Below are 21,616 nucleotides of genomic sequence, written 5' to 3'. Positions count from 1 at the left end.
CTGCGGTCTGAGTGCATGTGTACCCCATATACCTTCAGTGGATAATACTCGTCTTAACCTAATGTGGGCTCTGGAGGTGCACTACAGTGAGAATTGTAACCTGCTGGGGGCCCATCCCTCCACTCAAATTCCTCAAATTTTAAGATGACGTGCAGCACTGGGATATTTATTAACCCTTTGAGTAACAAAGCTGTGGCTAACGCAATGTAAACTAACTCTCAAGGGGTTAAGGACAAACATAAGCGCAAATGATTGTCAGACTCAACACCTGTCTAGAGGCAGCACTGCGTTATGCAGGAAATGAACACATTGGGTTGCAGTACAGGTGAGCCAAAATCAGGAGACTCCCCCCAAATACTTGTAGGATGCTTAACGTTACAGTAATAACATAATGTAAGAGAATCATGGATGCACATGGCGAATGTTACCCTGCCCTAAGGGTCTAACAATTAGTGAACTAGCTCTATGTTTTGAAACATTTTGTACTGCGCTGCCGAATATGTTAGCTATCTATAAAATATCTAATAATCGAAACAGCAGTGTAAATCACACATTTTTGTTTGTATCATGTATCAGGTGCTTTGACATACGTGCAGTGAGTCCTGGGTGTCTGTGGCATGATATCCTGATTCTGGGGAATATTTAGTGGCAATAAATAACTACAAAAATAATGACTAATAAAGCTAGCAACACTCCATATAGTCAGCCCAATTCTGAGATATTAGCCACGCTAGGTAGCCCTTGGCATCCAGTTTTTAGTCCCACTGTGAGACCCCCCGCCCAGCCCAGCACAGGTAAGACTCTGCCATCAGTTTATCATGCCAAAGTGCACTTACCGGTCTGTGATTGGCAGAGTCAATAAATGGGCAGGTTACACATTGATGCGAAAGTCATGAATGGGCGGTGAACCTGTCTGGGGTGAGTTTATAATTAACCCCACATCTGAGACACACACCTGACAGGGGCACCAGGATACACCTTGCTTGGAGTAGTGCCCTGAGGAGTTAGAAAGCAGGGGGCCAGGAGACAACTTGGGGGCAGTGTCTCAGTGAATTGGGCAGGATGGAGAGCAGCACACAAAGCTACACGACCAGTACCCAAAACAAGAACACAATCCCTATCAATAACCCTGCGGATATCTCTGTGATCGTAGTGTATTTCGTGGTGGTATTGGCTGTGGGATTATGGGTGAGTTAGATACTTGACATAATTACAATCTATTTAAAACCATAGGGACTCAGGTATAGAGCTTAGCTTACACAGGGTTCAATATAGATGCTGCATACTTTGCAGTTGTCATGGGGGAGTTACAACTCATGGTGATCTTAGTCCTGAATACTTGGCATGCTTATTATATAATGTATTGCTAAATAAGGGACATTTGTAAATGTATTTACCACCATTGGTTTAAAAGACAGTGTAGAAACAGATGTATGAATTAACTCTTAAATACACAATATTGGGTTGTCACGAAAATAGCCTTGCTCACAGCTTTGTGCTATTAGAGTGGATGTGTAAACGATTTGCACACAATGGACTATCAGTTCTCCTTCTGTCCAGATTAGAAGTTTTACATTAAAGCGTTAAAGCAGGTGCAGGAGGAACAGTTATTTCAAGTTTAGAAAGTGCATTTCAGTGATGTGGTATTCTGTATATGCTGCACAGAAACGGTGTTTATTAATGAGCAAGCCAGACTAAGAAAATGCAGGGATGTCTCTGTAGCACTGTTGTGGTTTTGGTGGCATGTGGTACCCACACAGTATGCTTTACGGCTAAGATGAAAACTAGGATAAGGCTGTGACTGAGTCTAACTGCTTGCCCTTGTTTCCAGGCTATGGTGAGGACGAGCCGTGGCACGGTGGGGGGCTTCTTCTTGGCCGGGCGAAGCATGGTGTGGTGGCCGGTGAGTGATATCTCCATTCTATCCGAACGTTGAGGTCCAGGTGATTCTCTGAGGGAATAGAACGTTCTGCTCCAAGAATCACATTGTCTGCTACCACTGCGGTCACCTCACTGGCTGTCTTGGTGTCTGAGACATGGAACTTGGATTCTGTATGTGGTGTACTCCCATTTATCGAGGTGCCTGCCTGGTACACCTTGCAGCACTGCTAAGGCTAATGCTAGACGAAGTAAAAGAGGTAGCCAGTGGCATATGCCCCTTACTGCAGGGTGTCAATAAACTACCCCGTAACAGGCAGGTTGGTGCATTAGTACTTTAACCTGTGGATCAAAAAAGTGCACTTGGCACAGCATTCTAATGCACAGTGTGAGAGAATTGGTATTGGTAGGCACAGTGCCAGTCTGCCTTGGGTGAGTGACATAGGCTGTTTTGAAAGTACTGCTGATTCATACCCAAGAAAGCTGCAGTGCCCACTGTATCATCTCTTACACGTGGAAATATAAAAGTATCTGTATGCCCCTGGCTAGTCCATGCGACTGGCATTACAAAAACCCAAGCCAGAAAATAAGTCACCATTACTCTCATATCCAGAAAATCCAGTTATATGAAATCTTGTCTATCAAAAAGAGGGAGGGTGAAGGGGATTTGTGTAGAATGTCTGAGACAACAAGGGCATAGTAAGGACAATACACAATGGAAGGCAGACCTGTGAGCTGTTGCCCAATTCCTGATGGGAAATTGCATTAAAGTTTGTTTTATGATGTTATTGCAACTTAAAAGCTTTCACCATCTTTGTTTTCATTTCTGAATCTTGTCTGTAACCTGTTGTAGCTATACAAATACTACTGAAATCCTCTAAGGGCAAGGTAAAAATATTTTAAAAGGGTCAAATCACCACAGGGATAAGATGGCCAAATGCTCAGAATACCAACCTTTAAGAGGGCTATTATGGCCATGTTTCTAACTCCAGGCATACCAAATATAAAATACTTTTAAAGGAGATTTTATTTAGATTGGAACAGGGTTATGAGTAGAGAAATCATCAAATTACAGGGTATTAAATATCTAGCAATCATTGCATTAATCTTGAATGTATCTAACCAGAAGTTCATGATAACTCTATGTGGATTGTTTACTTTAAGATAAGTATCATCACATTTTCAATTCAAGCTCATTACATTTGATGAAATGTAATGATTTTCTTCAATGATGTATTATTATTTTTTTTTGGGGGGGGGGGTATTTTTTATTTTAGAAAGTTACATTTTTAACCAACTGCTGTTCAACCTAAATTGCCTACTGCTACATTACTCTCTGTGTGAAACTGGAACAGCAAGCAAGTTAGGTTGATCAGCAGTTGGTCAGTCATGTGTTCCAATATGGCTGCAGATAAAAAAAAAAGTGATATTTCCTCAAATATCAAAATACCTCATTTAAAAAAAAGGTATTTAAAAAAAAAAAAGTATTTAAAGTGGACATTTTATAACAGTTGTCCTTTAAGTAATGTATCTCAAACTTTGCACCTCCATCCCCCCCAGTTGCTGTGCTACAACTCCGATTACTCTCTGGGCAACTATTGCATTTAAATAACTGCAATAGATTGAAATCCCTGCTTTAAGTAAATTACCTTTGTTCATGGACCAATGAAGCCCTAATGAGTTTGTACAGCAATGATATTGGAGACCTCGCTTTACTATGCTTGTCTCCATGCAGCTAGAAGGGAACATATTGGATGTAAATTCATCACCCTATCATCTTATCTTCCCAGGAAGTTTGTTTCTTTCCTGGGATTACCTATATCCTATTCGATTAAAAGGTATGGAGTTGGTTCACTGTTACCCTTGTAGGCGGTTATGCTGCATTTTAGCCACAAGAGGGACCTGGCATTTCCATTTTAGGGAGTCTGATTTTATTTCCCCTTTCTATTACAAGTATGATACTTTGATAATGCAGGTAATGTCATATTTATAGATGGAACACTCTGGGGAATATTTAAAGAAAGCCGTTTTGGGCAAAGCTCAAAATTCAACATGGAAACCAACTGAATGTTTCTGCTGATTGCTCCACCTTTAGAACTTTGCTCCTAAATCCATCTTGATATACCACTCTCATCGTCCATTGAAACCCATGATTATTTTAATTGTACATCAATTAAACTAAAGAAATAATATTATAGCTAAATTATGCTTCCACAGCAAATTCTCGTCAATTCCTTCCACAACAAATAATATTAGGCAGCACATAACTTGTGGGTACTGGTCTCCAAAGTGGATTGCAATTGTGCAAATGCTTATTCTCACACAATTTGTTTATTATTATTATTATTTCCTTCCCACCACCAGTTATTTATTTCCCCCCTAATACACCATGGTTCTCCCCACACACCCAGTGGTCTACTTTCCCCCATCCCCCATGATCTCTTTCCACCCACTCCTTTGATTGTCTTTACCCCACACCTCGTGATCTCCATACCCAGTGAACAACTCCTCTCCTTCACCCGCACCCAACTCTTGATATTATTACAATCACTTGGTTATCTGTATGCCCCCATCCATTTCACAATCATTTCATTGTTCTGCTTCCCACCACCATTTTGTTTTAAAGCCTTGTCTACCACCACTCTTGCATTTAAATGCATTCATTCCCATGATACACAAAACCTCTTTCATTCCTTGTGATTTCACTTGTCTCCCTCTCATAGCTTCATATCGGTCTTGCTTATTTCAAAAAGTCTGCATAGTTTATTCACTAAACTTCAAATTCTCAGGAATTGACATTTGCATGGCAAGAATAACTAAAAATAGCAGATTTGGACTTTCTTCAACTCAGTCACAGCTCGGCTATTTCAGTCTACACTTTGCAGTAAGATTTCAGCTAACTAAAATTTGGTGTTTACCGAATAAAATCTCAAGTGCATTTGTTTTACTGCTGACACTTCAACCGCACGTTGAAAGTCCACACTGCAGTGGAATTATTCATGTTCAGGACTGCCGAGGTGCTGATCTATATGGTTAATCATTTCTGATGATTGTATTCTTAATACCTGTTATTAAGATTAATAATTTATCAGGTTTAAGATCAGATTAGCTCATATCTCACAGGTTTCTTTTACTACCTGCAGTCCCACAAGTGCTTTTTGTAAGGTTATGTCTGGTGACACGGTTGACCACCCTGTGAAGTTAACAGTAGCAATCCATTTGTTGAAAGTGTTTTGCGGCTTGTGTATTACCTGACAGGCCCCTCCTTGGTTCCATTCTCCAGCTTGCAGTTATTCGGATTAAAGCACTGCACAGACGTTTGCTATTCACAGGAGAGTCCCTTTCTTCTGTAGTTACCGTGCATGTTTTTAGGTCATTTACAATTTTTAATGAAATGTAGTTATCCACTAGTCCACTTCCCCTTTGACCCAAAAACTAAAGACCGTGCACATTAAAATAACGTCAATGTTCATGCCCTTGCACTAGTTTATACACTGTATTCATCACGACTCCAAATATGGGTATCCTGCTTCTAGGGCAAGTTCACTGCCTGTAGCTTTTTCTCAAAATAGGATTCACGTCTATTTTCTGACTTTGTGTGCACTGATTCATTTACAAATCTCATCACACGACATGGAACCTTCCTGTTGGCACCAATCCTGTAACAATGTTACTATAGCAGTATAGTCTTTCGTTGGTCCCCTCCCATTCTCTTTGTTCTTTCCACCCCTCCTGAGTACTCTTCTTTATATTCAATTGTTTGGCTTTTCATTTGAGTCATTTTTCATTTATCTTTAGCTCATTCCTCTATTGTGCAACCGCTTCCACTACTTTCCTCCACACCTCCCTCCCCTAGTCTCCCTTTACTCATAATCTCAATATGGTTTAGGCCAACTTTGTTTTTCTTTACATTCACTCTTCCATGTCTGCCTGCCTTCCAACTTCTCTTTGGCTTCAACCATCCTGCTCTCTAAATCTACCATTCTAATATCTTCTATCTTAACTACCTTCCCTGTGTTTCCTTATCACACCCAGCTTCTCTCTATCCTGATCCTGTCTTTTTCTTCCCCATCTCTCCCTTATTTTCCCATCTGAGTTTCACCAATCTCTCTTTTTTAAATTGCTTGTTTCATTGTCTGGCATCTTGATTCGTCTCTTTGCTTACTCCAATATGATGTAACCTCTATTTCCCATTTCTTGCCCCAATCGTGCTCCATCCTTTCATCGTTCTGCTCACTTTCCCATTCTTTTCTTTGCTTTCTTTGTTATCCTACTTACTATGGCTATCGTTCTGCCATTATCGCTATATGCCTTTTATATATTTATATATATATATATATATATATATATATACACGCAAGCACATAGCGCCTAGCTGTGCTGTGGTAGCTTGGAAATCTTTGATGATATATAGATATGTGCTAATACCAAGAGGATGAAGGCAAAGAACGTCTGAGGCACAGAAGATGGAAGATATATATATATACACCACATCTCTGTTGGTATGTATATATATATATATATCATATAACACCATGTACATAAATTATATGTTATATTATATATGTATATACTTATCTTTTTGGAAGCCGCTTTTTGGTTGCTTGCAGGTTACTCGACAATCAGTAATGGCTCCTTAGTATTTACTGTATTAGCGTATCAATCTGGTAGTTTATAAGTCACAATCCACTCACCATTATTCATAACTAGATATCACTTAATGACAATAAATGCACACATTTTCCCCTTATCTAATCCCTTAAAGAAAAGCTGAGGTCAAAATTTGTTTAAACACGTAGTGATACTAGATCTGTTTCAAAACACTAGCGAGTTTTACAAACCACAGTAATTAAACATAGAGAAATGCTTTATCTACCCGTCTGCTAAATAAATTAATTAATTTACAATTTAAAATGAATATTTCAACATAGTTTTTGGCAGCATTACACTCTGGTTGCTATATATCAAGCAATATTTAATTGTCAGATGTTTTGTTCATGTACTTTACACTTTACACTTGGCGCGGGCATACACCTACAGGCAGTGTATGAAAGAATTCCTGACACCGTTTGCTAATAGACATAATGCTATTTCCAAAGTCATTTATTATTATTTATTTATGTGCTTACTAAAATATTAACATTGCACAATGTCTAAACATGTGTTTGAATACCTTAGTCTTTCTGGTAGTTCCATTTTATTAAAATATTTGTAACCAATAATTTCTATTTTTTTGATCCCTGATTTGTTAAACAAGGTTTTCCGAAACAGCAGATAAATACAAGATTGACAAAGTTTCTCCAGCTCAGCGTGGAGATTTTAATTTACATTTAGCACTTCGGTCTTCAATTCCCTACCGTTTGTGGTTTAGTCATTAAAGAGGCACACTCAAAGCTCTGGCATCATCCCACTGTAAAACATAAAACTATTTTAGCACAGTTTGACAATTTACTTCTGTCCCACCCAGTGACTGAGCAACATTCGATGCATCCAGTCTGCTCCAGCTTTTACTAATGGAATAGACTAGACCAGGTTTGGCAATATTAACGTAGGACAGTGCCAAGTTACTTGTGGCCCCAACAGCACTATATCAGACTGTAGTGGTTATGGTGCTTAGAGTATTCCTTTAACCCACTTAGACATTCTAATATGCATTTAGGAGATCCCTCTCTACATATCTCAAAACAGAATGCACCTGTCATGGTTGATTATATATTTCTTACCTGTTCTATGGGTTAGATTTTGTGTGTTGTTGTGTATTAATATTGTTTTTGTATTTAATTGTACCCTATTGTAATGATGCCTATAAACAAGAGGATTCTCAGTGTATACTTCCTGGTAAAATATTTTATAAATAAATAAAATAATTTACTTTGTAATTGCAATTGTCCCGTATAAATACTAACTGTACAGTGTTAAGCAACTTTTTAAAGTGGAGGGTTGCATACCACACAGATGTACAGGGCAAGAACTGAGAATATTTACGTAATAATGAAATACAATAGAACTATTGTTTTGTTTTTCCCTTACCATATTCATGTTGGATAACAAATATAAAACAGTGCACATTTCTTGAATTTAAAAGTTTACACACAATGAAAATGGCACTAGTAAAAATACCGGGAAATTGATTTCATAACATTTTAGCATTTTACAGTCAAAAATGTGTGTGTACATTATAAATGTAACCCATTGAACAGCTGCAAAAGGGAAGAATATCATTTAACTCAATAGTAATTAAACGCACAAGACTTTAGCACATACATAACATCCCTTGCATAAACAGGATCATATTGCTAAGGATGTAAGGTTCATATGCAGGGCAGGTTATTTTATTACCAGTTAGATTATATGACTGTTTCAAATGTGACCTTACATGTAATGTATAGATAATGCAAGTATGTACATATTGAAGCAATAGGACCCTATTCTATCCCCAATGATCTGAGCCAATCTATGCTCCCCATTCTAAATGCACGTCTCTTAATTAAAGGAACATTAAAGCGTTAGGAATACAAACCTGATGTTCCTGTCCCTAAATTAATAGGTACACCCTCATTCAGCATAATAATGGATACACAAATCTTCTTTTCTTACCTTTTTTCCTGAGCTGAGGCTCCCTCAACAGTGCTCACTTCTCTTGCTTCTGCATTATCACGGAGGAGGTATGCCCTCTTCCACCAATGTCCTTTCCAATGTTCCTCATAGAGGAGCATTAGGGAGCCGATGAGTTTGCACGCACATAACATTTCTCCATGGAAAAGTATTGAATCAGTGCTTTCCTATGGAGGCTGTCAGCGTGTTCAACCCTGTAATATAAAATGTTTTACTTTGCAGGGTTAAACATACAGGACCACCAGAGCACCCCCAGACCACTTCATTGAGATAGAGTGGCTTGAGTGACATCAGTAATCCATTTAACATGGGTCGGGATTCATATAAAGTGAATAAAATACAGTCAATACATTATGCAATCCAAACTCCTAGCAAATGTATTAATGAGTGTTTGCATTGCTGCCTAATGACACCTCTAGTTGCAATCACTCAGATGGCCACTATATGTATTCCCTAGTCCAGTGCTGCACAGTATGCAGAACTGACATTTAGATTTTCCACGCTCTGCATGGAGACGCTGCACGTTTCCCATAGAGATGCATTGATTCAATGCATCTCTATGAAAAGATGATTGGCACAGTGAAGTGTTTTGCCATGCATGTGCAATAGCCCCCAAATGCTTTCTACAGGAAAGCAATAGATTAGCCGAGATTGTCAAGATTGAGTATCTCAGCCATGGAGGCAGGGCCAGGCACAGCGAAAGATATACAGGTGATACTCGAAAAATGTGAATATCGTGCAAAAGTTCATTTATTTCAGTAATGCAACGTAAAAGGGGAAACTAATATATGAGATAGACGCATTACATGCAAAGCAAGATAGTTCAAGCCGTGATATGTCATAAGTGCGATGATTATGGCTTACAGCTCATGAAAACCCCAAATCCACAATCTCAGTAAATTAGAATATTGTGAAAAGGTGCAATATTCTAGGCTCACAGTGTCCCACTCTAATCAGCTAAGTAAGCCATAACATCTGCAAAGGGTTTCTGAGCGTTTAAATGGTATCTCAGTCTGGTTCAGTAGGAATCACAATCATGGGGAAGACTGCTGACCTGACACTTGTGCATAAAACCATCATTGACACCCTCCATAAGGAGGGAAAGCCTCAAAAGGTAATTGTGAAGGAAGTTGGATGTTCCCAAAGTGCTGTATCAAAGCACATTAATAGAAAGTTATGTGGAATGGAAAAGTGTGGAAGAAAAAGGTGCACAAGCAGCAGGGATGACCACAGGACAAGGATTGTCATGAAAAGGCCATTCAAAAGTGTTGGGGACTGTCACAAGGAGTGGACTGAGGCTGCAGTCAGTGCATCAAGAGCCACCACACACAGACGGATCCTGAACATGGGCTTCAGATGTCGTATTCCTCTTGTCAAGCTGCTCCTGAACAGCAAACAACGTCAGAAGCGTCTTACTTGGGCTAAAGAAAAACAGACCTGGTCTGTTGCTCAGTGGTCCAAAGTCCTCTTTTCTGATGAGAGCAACTTTTGCATCTAATTTGGAAGCCAAGGACCCAGAGTCTGGAGGAAGAATGGAGAGGCACACACTGCAAGATACTTGAAGTCCAGTGTGAAGTTTCCACAGTCTGTGTTGATTTGGGGAGCCATGTCATCGGCTGGGGTTGGTCCACTGTGCTTCATTAAGTCCAGGTTCAACGCAGCCGTCTACTACGAGATTTTAGAGCACTTCATGCTTCCTCCCGCGGATGAGCTTTATGGGGATGCTGACTTCATTTTCCAGCAGGACTCGGCACCTGCCCACACTGCCAAAAGCACCAAAGCCTGGTTCAATGACCAAGGGATTACTGTGCTTGATTGGCCAGCAATCTTGTCTGAGAGAATCTATGGGGCATTGCCAAGAGAAAGATGAGAGACATGAGACCGAACAATGCAGAAGAGCTGAAGGCCGCTATTCAAGCATCTTGGTCTTCCATAACACCTCAGCAGTGCCACAAGCTTCCATGCCACGCCGCATTGAGGCAGTAATTGCTGCAAAAGGGGCCCAAACCAAGTACTGAGTCCATATGCATGCTTATACTTTTCAGAGGTCCGATATTGTTCTATGTACACTCCTTGTCTTATTGATTGCATGTAATATTCTAATTTACTGAGATTGTGGATTTGGGGTTTTCATGAGCTGTAAGCCATAATCATCGCACTTATGATAAATCACGGTGCCAGGACCCTAATAGTTAGTTAAAAAAATAGTGTTTGGAATACATATTTGTATTCCTAACATTATAGTGCTCCTTTAAAGTCTAAAGGAGGTAGGATGTAGGATTACATAAAATATGAATGTATAATGAATCCTGAAGAATTGACACATTGCAAGGTTTGATCATAGAATCCAGAAACGGAAGCAAGGCTACTAAGTGTAACAGCAATATACAATTTTATTAGATTATATGATTATATGGTAAAATAGGATAATGACAGATAGAGCAATCTTACTTCCTAGCTCTAATATTATAAAATACTGTGACATAATGCGTGCTCGCACAGTGCTGTCTTGGTCGGCCACCGAAAATAATCGAGGACAATGATTATCTATGGAGTAATTGTAGGTGCATCACTGTGAGTGGAGCGCATGTGCCTACATTCCCCAATGTTCCTCTATGAGGAGTATTGGATTGTCCCGTTATCCTGGAGGCACGCCTCCATGATGATGTAACCCAAGCAGGCGGTCGTGGCAATGCTGAGGGAGACTCGGTGCTGGAGAAAAGGTGAGTATTTTATATATATATATATATATAGTTTTTACTTTTTTTCGTGAACAATTGGAGGCATGCATATTGATAAGGGCCAACAGGACTGTAGAGTTAGCAATACTTTAATGTGTTCCTATCACTACAGGAATCCTTTAATAGATTAAATCATAGGTTGTTAAAACAAACAAATAAACAAGCAAACAAACAAAAAAAAGCACATTATATATATGGGTTCCTTACTGAAAAAAGACACAGTAAATGATGTTGAAATAGAACCAGGAGCTCAGAAAACATGCTCATCACAGGGGAATAACAAAGACTGCTGCAAAGGGCAGTTATATTTACTGCTGCCATTCGTGTAAGGCTCATTAGTTATCATTTACCTTCCCCAACAATCTGTTGTGTAAACAGGATCAGGTTAACTGAAAGGTCCCAATAGCCAAGACTTCCTGTGAATCATTTGTAACCGTAATTCTGATAAATATATCCTAATTCACCACATTTTCATAGAGCCACAAGATCTTGATATAAAGTGAATAAGTTATGGATTGTAAATCCCTCCCATCCCTTTGCATTTTTTTTAGAAATACACTTATCTATTTTGTTATACTTTACCCCCATCATAACATTTTATAGCTGTAGCTTATGTAACTAGCGCTCATGCCAAACTTACATAAGTCTTAAATTGACGTGTTCTTATCATATGGTGCTGTTTACAAATATACACTGGTTTCTGCTTCTTGTTTTGTTTTTTTTGACAATCTTTATTTTTCGTTGTACAAATTATAAATATAACAAGCAAAAGCGTAATGTTGCATCTTCCGTTGTGGACATTTTTGTTTAAGGACACAGCGAGCTTCGACGTGCATATAGACACCTTCAGCATTAATCTCGTTATACATTGGGTCAGAAAAATAACTCGGTATGCTTATTTTGAGGTTCACGATCAAGTATGAAACAACAGTATGAATGGTTCCTATCATCGGCCCATCTAACATTTACCACATTAAGTTACGTTTACCGTTCTTGAACCACTGGTCTGCGGCACCTCACCGGTTTGTTAGTGTAGGTCTAGTCTTGAGAGTTCCGTTTCCTTAATTAATAGTTAGCATATATCTGTGCTTTAGCCTTGTGACACCCTCTCAAGGTTATTTCTGTACATAAACCTTCCGCTGCGTTATACCTCACGCAGTACTATGGTTATAGTTGTTAGTGAGTATGGGATATGTGTGTCTTAACTGTAGTCAGTAGGTAGATTTAGTATGTTACTCTCAGTTAATGTTCAGGTAAGCTCGTCATCATCCTTGCGTGCCTGCTTTACACCCTTCCCAGGCCTGAGGGAATGTATGTACTTATAGCCAAAGCCTGGTCACCTTCTGTGTGCTCAACACTTGAGCCCCACTTTATTTTGGGTTGCCAGGGTCGTGCTGTTCAGTATTTCCCCTGTTATGATCCAGATCTGTGTACAGCCGTGTCAAGTTTGGTGTTATATGTCTATCGAGATGGTCGCCTGGTAAATTATTTCCAGGGCTAGTCAACTGCTTCCTGTTTCGCTACGTTTCCCCCGCTGTTGGAGTGTCCAACTGGGTAATGGTTCTGGGAATTAGCTCATACATACGGGGGGAGGGGATAAGGTGAGGAGAACTGGGAAGGAAGGGGGAGGGGTAAGGAGGGGTGGATCGGTGGGAGGAGGGATGGGGGTACAATAGTTATCTCAGGCCTATTACTCTAAACTAACTGTCACTTGTGATAAACTGTAGCTCTACATGGAAGCTGATTGGAATATCCATTGAATCTTTGCAGTTTTTTTTATAACCCAGTATACTGAGAGCTAACCCTAGCACCTTGATGTTTCTGAATTTAATTTCCCTAAGCAGAAGCAGATTCATTATTTCCTTTTGTGAATGCTTTATTTCATGTGCAAGAAATCTACTAATGCGGTTAGAATTCTGCAAAATGCTGTCTGTTGTAGCCTTACTACTTATATAATGTTACAGTATAAAAAGTTACAGCTATATTACTTGCTTTTCTCAAAGTTAACATAGAAAAGAGGATCATCCTGAGAATTATAGATAATTTAAAGCAACCTTTAATCCACAATACCCAATTTGGAAAACTTCTTTAACTTCAGGCTATTTTTGCTTAAAATTTATTTTAAAGTAACACTCCTGGCACCATAACAAATTAATCAGAATTCAGATGTTATGGCACCCCAGGTGGTCCATGGTGCTGGCATACCTTTAGGGTGATTGGAGTGTTCCTTTAAATTTTCCCTACATTCCTGAAAAGACGCACTTCAGTGAATAACCCTCTCAGATTATTGCACAAACAGCATATCTTCTATTCTATGACAATAAATACCTTTGTCCAAAAAACCCTCAATAACAATGTTTTGTGCTTCTTTTTTCTAGATCGGAGCATCTCTTTTTGCCAGTAACATCGGTAGTGGACACTTTGTTGGTCTAGCGGGGACAGCAGCTGCTGGAGGCATTGTGATTGGAGGCTTTGAATGGAATGTACGATTTAATTCATATATAGCACCAAACTGTTTCTCTGTGTATCCGTAATTGGTGAATTTTATTTATACTTTAAGATTCCCCCAGTGTAAATCTGCTTATCAGACGTCTTCTTTCTGCATCCCAATCCACCCATTGTGAGACCATCTCTGGTCCATTCCAACATCTCTCACAGAGAAACATTGGGGACCTATAGCGCATACTTTGCCATACTTTGCCAATTCAGTGATTCTCATAGAGAAAGACTGAATCCAGTAGTGGCAATTGGTGTCATCATGCGTGTGTGACGTCAAACATGAAGATCTTTAAACATACAAAGCAAAAAGGATGTGCCTCTATTGGCTGTCTGTCTGACAGGCACTAGAGACATGCTTTAGGCAAAATGTAAATATTGATGTTTTTTTCATTTTTTAAATGGCAATGTTTTACATTGCCAAACAAAAGGGGCATCACATATGCACCAAAAACTCTTCATTAAGATTATGTGGTTATGGTGTTTAGAGTATAAATGCTTGCTAAGTTAAAGTAAAATATTGACTATATCATGACCAACCCAAGCTCAGTAAAATTCTAATTGATATTGTTTTAGTTTGTGGCCCAAATCAGTCATTATCATAAATTAATAGGTGATGCTATTAGCAGTATAGAGTCACAATGATACCTTAAACAGGCTACCCAACATAAAAATACATACCAAAACAGAAGGAAAAAAAATTGTCAGAAGTAGTGAGAAAAGGGAGAAAGTCAAAATAGCCCCCAACTTTTCAACAAGATTGCCTTTATCAAGGGAGCACAAAAAGCAATCCTTTTTTGATATGTATTTTTATGTTGGGTAGCTTGTTGTGGCTCTATACCGCTAATAGCATTATTGTACTTTTTTGGTTGTTTTCGATGAATACATGTTATCATTGTATACCTTGTATGTTTTTTTGTATTGAGCTTTGTTTTAACATTATTGCTAATGTTGTTTGGTATAAACTTGGGGTACCTAGTGTACTGGACCCAACAAATAAAATATGTTTAACCCCTTAACACCGATACGGTGTTCTATGCCGTCCCCATTATAATGGGTGTTAAAACCATTGCGTCGGCATAGAACCCCGTAATGGCTTAAGCCCCCAGGAGCTCCGGTGGACTTACCTCCGCCGCGATCCTCTACAGAAGGACTGCCTGACAGCCCAGGCAGCCCTCCCCTGGCAAATCAGGCCCCCTGGGGCCATGTGATCGCTCTCAAAGAGGGTCAGACAGTCGCCCTGCTGGTGGGAAGTATAAAAAAATAATAATTAAATATGTTTAAAATAAATAAAATGTACATATATATATATATATATATATATATATAATATATATACATCATATATATATGTAACGTCTTACGTAGTGTATTTTAATATTAATATAAGTACATATATTAGTATTAAAATACACTTAGAATGAAGTTACATATATATAAAATTTATATATATATTATATATATAATACATATATATTTTATATTTATATATATATATATATATATATGTATATATATATATATATATGTATATATATATATATATATACGTATAATTACAATAATAAATAAATAACGTACTTTTTTTAAAATGAAAATAAATTATATATACATATGTAATTTCATTCTACCTGTATTTTGTTATATATAAATAGGTAACAAAATACACTTTGAATGACATTCTATATATATCTATATATAAAATGCAAATAACCGCAAATAGATAAATATATATAATTACATTAATGTTTACATAAGTATACAAATAGAATTTAAATACCCATATATGTATATATATTAAAATTCTACGTGTATATTTAAGTAATCTTTTAGCATAATTATGTGATTTTATTAATTAAAATTTGATTGACATGCCTGACAACCCAGGCAGAAAATGCAGAGAATTTAATTTGCTAGCACTATATTTAACAGTGTAACTTTCCAAGACACCATAAAACCTGTACATGGGGGGTACTGTTTTACTCGGGAGACTTCGTTGAACACAAATATTAGTGTTTCAAAATGGTAAATTGTATTACAACGATGTTATTTTTAGTGAAAGTGACGTATGTTTCACACATGAACGGCACTTTTACTGACCATATTATTGTTGTAATACATTTTACTGTTTTGAAACACCAATGTTTCTGTTCAGCGAAGTCTCCCGAGTATAACAGTACCCCCCATGTACAGGTTTTATGGTGTTTTGGAAAGTTAGAGAGTCACATATAAGGCTTGCATTACATTTTTTTTACATTGAAATTTGCCATTTTAGTAATGTTGACTTTGAGACCGTATGGTAGCCCAGGAATGAGAATTACCCCCATGATGGCATACCATCTGCAAAAGTAGGGAACCCAAGGTATTGCAAGTGGGGTATGTCCAGTCTTTCTTAGTAGCCACTTAGTCACAAACACTGGCCAAATATTAGTTTTTTGCTTTTTTCACACAAAAACAAATATGAACGCTAACTTGGGCCAGTGTTTGTGACTAAGTGGCTACTAAAAAAGACTGGACATACCCCACTTGCAATACCTTGGGTTGTCTACTTTTGTAAATGGTATGCCATCATGGGGGTAATTCTCCTTCCTAGGCTACCACACGGTCTCAAAGGTAACATTACTTATGTGGCAAATTTAAAGGGACACTCCAGGCACCCTGACCACTTCTGCCCATTGGAGTGGTCTGGGTGCCAACTCCCACTACCCTTAACCCTGCAAGTGTAATTATTGCAGTTTTTATAAACTGCAATAATTACCTTGCAGGGTTAAGTCCTCCTCAAGTGGCTGTCTATGAGAGCAGACTGTCATCACTAAAAGGACACAATGTGTAGTGTCATGATTTGTTAGACTTAGAGCATCTAATTCTTTTTGTTTTGCTTAATGTTTTTTCCTGTAGGCACTGGTTATCGTGGTGATTCTTGGCTGGATTTTTGTTCCAATCTATGTGAAGGCTGGGGTAAGTTTTGATGAACAAATGTGGAGCTGCACATAAGCAACGTTAAAACATAATTATGTGTGTTCTTTTTATGCAAGTGTAAATAAATTAAGCATACGCTTTATATGGGAGTGTAGTAGGCATGTAATTTTTAAAACTTTATTTATGCAGATAGCAGGCTGCAGGTCACACATAAAAATCCAAGATTTAAAAATCCAATACATGCACCAGCTAATAACATTTTGTATATGCAAATTAACAAAATGAGAGAAAAAGAAACAGAGAGTAAGATAGAAGAAAAATTAAAGGAGGCTGAGCTGGAAGAGAGGAAAGGGTACCCCAGGTCCTAAGGAAGCTCACAGTCATAATAAAAAAACAGGACTTAGTAAACATTGTGAAATATACAAAATTCTGTCACAGTCATAATAAAAAAAAGGACTCAAACATTGTGATAAGGACTATTAAGCCACGTGCCCCATGTCTTCCGGTGGGACCAGATTGAGCCACGAACTTTGGCGCTTAAGCCATCCATTAAATTTATTCTCTAATTTTACGAAGGGCTCAGCGTCAAGGTGGGGTGTCAATGTTTCTCTGGTTCTTGGCCAAGGACCTACGTGCTGAAAGCACAATTTGCTTATCAATCGTTTTTTGTGAGATATGACTGAGTCTACTGGTGTAGAGAAGAAGGAAAAAGGAAACACAGGAGAAATGATCTACCAGCCTAGATAGTATGTCTGATAAGATGCAGCATACCATATCCTACAACCTATTCGCCTTAGGACTGCCCAACCACATTTGGAAAATAGAGCCTCTATACCCACAACTCCTCAAACAATTACCTGAAGACAAGTAACCATCTCATGAGCATGTCATAAACCATCTCATGAGCATGTTGTAGGCCTGTTCTTGCTGCACAAGACAAATAGACACTATGCCTTCACTTCCAAAATAGCGCACCACTCATCTCCAGGCAGAGCTATAAGGCAAACGAAACACACACACCCCATGAAAGCTCAGGTGCTGATTGAGTCCAGTAATAAGCCATTTTACTTAGGTGTCCGGAAGACACAGTGCCTCAAAGCAAGTGGCGTGTGACTGGTTAATCTGACCTACCTCCCGCAGCAAAGCTGTGTAATTGAAGTTACGGTAAAGTCTCAGTGGTAATAGGGCCTCTTTCTCGGATGGAATTAAAAGAAACAACAGTTCAATTTTCAAACAAATCACAGTATCTCTGAACCTCCATCCTCTACAGCTCCCAAAATGACAAGGGCTCCTAGCCTTGGGAAAAATAGGTATGATGTAGGATGAGAGACAGGGGACATAGGAGCATGAGGCATCGGTAAAACTGTCCCACAGATATATAATGTACGGCTGTGGGGCCCCACATACATAGGGAAGCCCTGTGTAACCTAGGGAGCCAGATTAAGAATTGTTGGAAGTCTGGACCTGCCATTTCTAATTTCAAGTCCACCCGACGTCTCACTCCTGTTGGGGACTGCCAGGCTCCTCCAAAAGAAGGATTCTATAGCAGAGATTTTAAATCAGCTCATGATACAGGAACTAGGAGCACCAGGAATAAGTAAAGCAACCTGGGAAGGAGGACTAGACATGTTATTAACACAGACTGTTTGATATATCGGCTGAAGCAAACAATATCACTTGTATGACTTTACATAACTTACCTTCATTTATGAAAGTAATTTAAGAACTTTGGTCTCTTTGGTTTATGTAATATACTGCATGTACATTAGGATTGTCTTATAAAGATTATTCACTGATCTGTAAAAATGAATACTAATCATATTATCTGTATATATTGTGATTATGGGCAAATTACATTTTAGGAAAGAAAGACATTTTATAATCAACATAAAATTGCTTAAAGTCAATACATGCATCATTAAGCAGTTACTGATAAGAGAACAATAGTGCTACCCTTGGTCATATCGTATCACGTTAAAGACTTTTCCATTCTTTTGGACCCTGACCCCTGAGTACTGGGATGGAATTGCATGGGGAAGAAGGTTTGACAGATAAAGTGTAATGATACCATAAAGTACAACGGATAAATCGTATAGTATCAACTTAGATTAATACTCAGGAAGAGGGAGTTATAAGGAGATCGATGAATAAAACCTGCGATATAAGGAAAGAGAGAAAAAAGGAAAAAGGACTACAAGGGGATGTGATAGAAACTAAAAACACACCAATGGGCTGAAGCCCTTGTCTTGTGGAGCCAAACCACAGTTTACTGTTTGTCAGTGTTGTCATGTGATGGAGCCCACATCCTGATATGGCGTGTCCCTCTTAATACATATTATAACCACTTATAGCTGCTCCTGGTTTCTTTTGGGAGGGCATGGACGAGTAATTACCAATTACAGCACGCCATTAAGCTGATGTGCAGTAGGTGTTTGGATAGTTAAGGGGAATTGCCACTTCTCTGGAATTCACATTATTAATAAAAACATTGAAATCACCTATAACGTGTGTAAAGAAACGTTTTCTTTTAAAATGAAAGATTTAGCAAATTACGCCATAAGGCACTTGAGTCAAGACAAAGCCACGCCAATCATTACTAATGAAGAGGAGAAATAATACCAAAAAAATGTATGCTTTCTCTATGCTGACTGTCCAAAGGACAGAGCTTATAATAATGACTGTCAGAAAGCTAAGATGGAGTCTCCCTGTTGCAGAATACAGAAGTGTGGATTTCTACATTTCATTTTTCACACTTCAGCAGGGCCGGCTCGTCCATAGGACCCTTTGGGGCCATGGCTCCAGGCATTTTGCCGCCCTGTCAAATCTTGTTTCTATCTATAACACTCCCCGCTATGGGCGCCACTAATGGGCAGCAGGCGCCCCCTGAATTATAACCTACCTCTCCTCCCCGTGTGTTCCCCCACCCAATTTGTAATTTGCCCATGGCTTGCACTTCTGTTATAAACACATGCTGGTGGAGATGGATTAATAGGCGCAGGATGTGGACAGCCGGCACGACTGCTGAAAAAAACGGTACCACAAGGGTGCAGCTTCCATGAACTTCATGTAGTGTGGCCAAGCAAAGACACAAAAGGGGGGGGGGGGTAAGATACACAAAAAGGGTCAGAAAAATAAAAAGGGGGGAGAGACACACAGGTAAAGATGTGTTTTGTTTGTGGGGAGAGGGACAGCATCAAACTGCATCTGTTGAGTTGTCAAAAATACTTGCACTGGCCCTTCATCCACTACTACTCTGCATATACTATACACACACAATGCATCCACACACTGCATACAGTATACAAACACAGACTTTGCATAACTATGCACAAGCAATGCATCCACTACACAATCGCACACTCTGCATTCACTATACATAATACATAACATAATGGATGCAGGTGTGCTTTGGTGGGCGTGATTTTGGCGGTGGTGTGGGGGAGGGGGGCAGCATTTCATCCTTGGTCCCAGGCAGCACAATGTCTTGGGCCGGCTCTGCACTACAGCAATACATATTTCTTAAATATAGGGATAAGTAAAACATTAATTATTCCTTGTTTTTGATAAATAAGCAATTTTTCTTTTCAGTGGGTTAAAGGGACACTATAGTCACCAGAACAACTACAGCTTATTGAATTTGTTCTGGTGAGTAGAATTACCTTCATGCTTTTTGCTGTAAACACTGTCTTTTCAGAGAAAATGCAGTGTTTACATTACAGCCTAGTGACTACTTCACTGGCCACTCCTCAGATGGCTGTTAGAGATCCTTCCTGGGTCATGGCTGCCTAAAATGCATCCAAACATTCAGTATCTCCTCCCTCTGCATGCAGACACTGAACTTTCCTCATAGAGATTAATTGATTCAATTCATCTATATGAGGAAATGCTGATTGGCCAGGGCTGTGTTTGATTCATGCTGGCTCTGCCCCTGATCTGCCTCCTTGTCAGTCTCAGCCAATCATATGGGGACGGATTGTGATTGGATCGGGCCACTACTTCTGATGATGTCAGCAGACTGCTTGTTTTTCTGAGACAAACAGCATGCAGAGTTATAGCTCCAGGCTTGAATACAGTAAGATTTTGCTATATTTATGGAGGCATGAGGGGCCCAGTGGGGCTAGATGGTGGTTTTAACACTATAGGGTCAGGAATATATGTTTGTGTTCCTGACCCTATAGTGATCCTTTAAATACCATAGACAAAACTTCAGTGCCAATCAACATTTTCATTAGAAATTAACTTTGGTATTGAGATTTTACAAAAATAGAGATGAATATACAAAAGAAGATACAGAGTATGAGAACTGTTTTCTTCAGTTTTTAATTTATCTAACTATGCGTGGCTGCAGCAGACCAGTGGCATTTGAACAGTAAGATTGATGATCAGATTACACCTGTTATGTAAACATTGCTTGCTAGTAGAGGGCTGATAGTACAATGGATCTTTGTGTCTACAGACAGACTTACATGGTGTGTGCCTGAGCTTTGGGAGAGTCTAGCTGCCAAGCTTCATAGAAAAAAGATGTTTATTTTTTCTGCATTGTTCGGGCAAAGAGGCACTGTCACAGTCTAGGGACTTTGCATAATTTGCAAGATCGGGACATTGCCTCTGTGGTCCCGTGGCCAGGGAGGGAAAGGAAAAGTAAGATGTACTTACCTGAACCTGTCCCTCGCAGGTGCTACTATCTTCTTCCGACTAGTCCTTCTCTGGAACCAACAGCACTGGTGTATAGCGAATATCTCTGCAGCCGGCCGGAACTGGTGATGGCTGGGAGATTGACACTTCTAGACGGTGGTTGCTCCAACCAGTTTCTAGAAGTGTCAGACTTAGGAAGTATACTGAGACAAAGTATTCCCTGCTGTTGTGGAATTTCAGTAAAATGTTTAGTAAAATCGAGACAAAAAGTATCCTTACTCGACTACCTTACTATAATTGGCTATCGTTGCTGGTGTTTTGATAATCAGTAG

The 21,616-nt window shown here is 39.1% G+C and overlaps 1 protein-coding gene across 1 annotated transcript in view; it reads left to right on the top strand.

The window, feature by feature from the left end:
• Nucleotides 1-1,011: 1,011 nt before the first annotated feature.
• Nucleotides 1,012-21,616, top strand: part of SLC5A1 (solute carrier family 5 member 1) — a 51,103-nt gene continuing 30,498 nt past the window's right edge. Inside the window, exons 1-4 of the mRNA XM_063454533.1 lie at nt 1,012-1,188; nt 1,832-1,903; nt 13,613-13,717; nt 16,629-16,688. Of these exons, the coding sequence (XP_063310603.1) occupies nt 1,063-1,188; nt 1,832-1,903; nt 13,613-13,717; nt 16,629-16,688 (363 nt within the window). The 5' untranslated portion in view covers nt 1,012-1,062. The remainder of the gene's footprint in view (nt 1,189-1,831; nt 1,904-13,612; nt 13,718-16,628; nt 16,689-21,616) is intronic.

The sequence above is a fragment of the Pelobates fuscus genome, chromosome 5 (genome assembly GCF_036172605.1).
Source record: "Pelobates fuscus isolate aPelFus1 chromosome 5, aPelFus1.pri, whole genome shotgun sequence".
Classification (NCBI taxonomy): Eukaryota; Metazoa; Chordata; class Amphibia; order Anura; family Pelobatidae; genus Pelobates; species Pelobates fuscus.
Note: the sequence above shows the minus strand (reverse complement) of the source record. Positions and strands in the feature narration are given on the sequence as shown.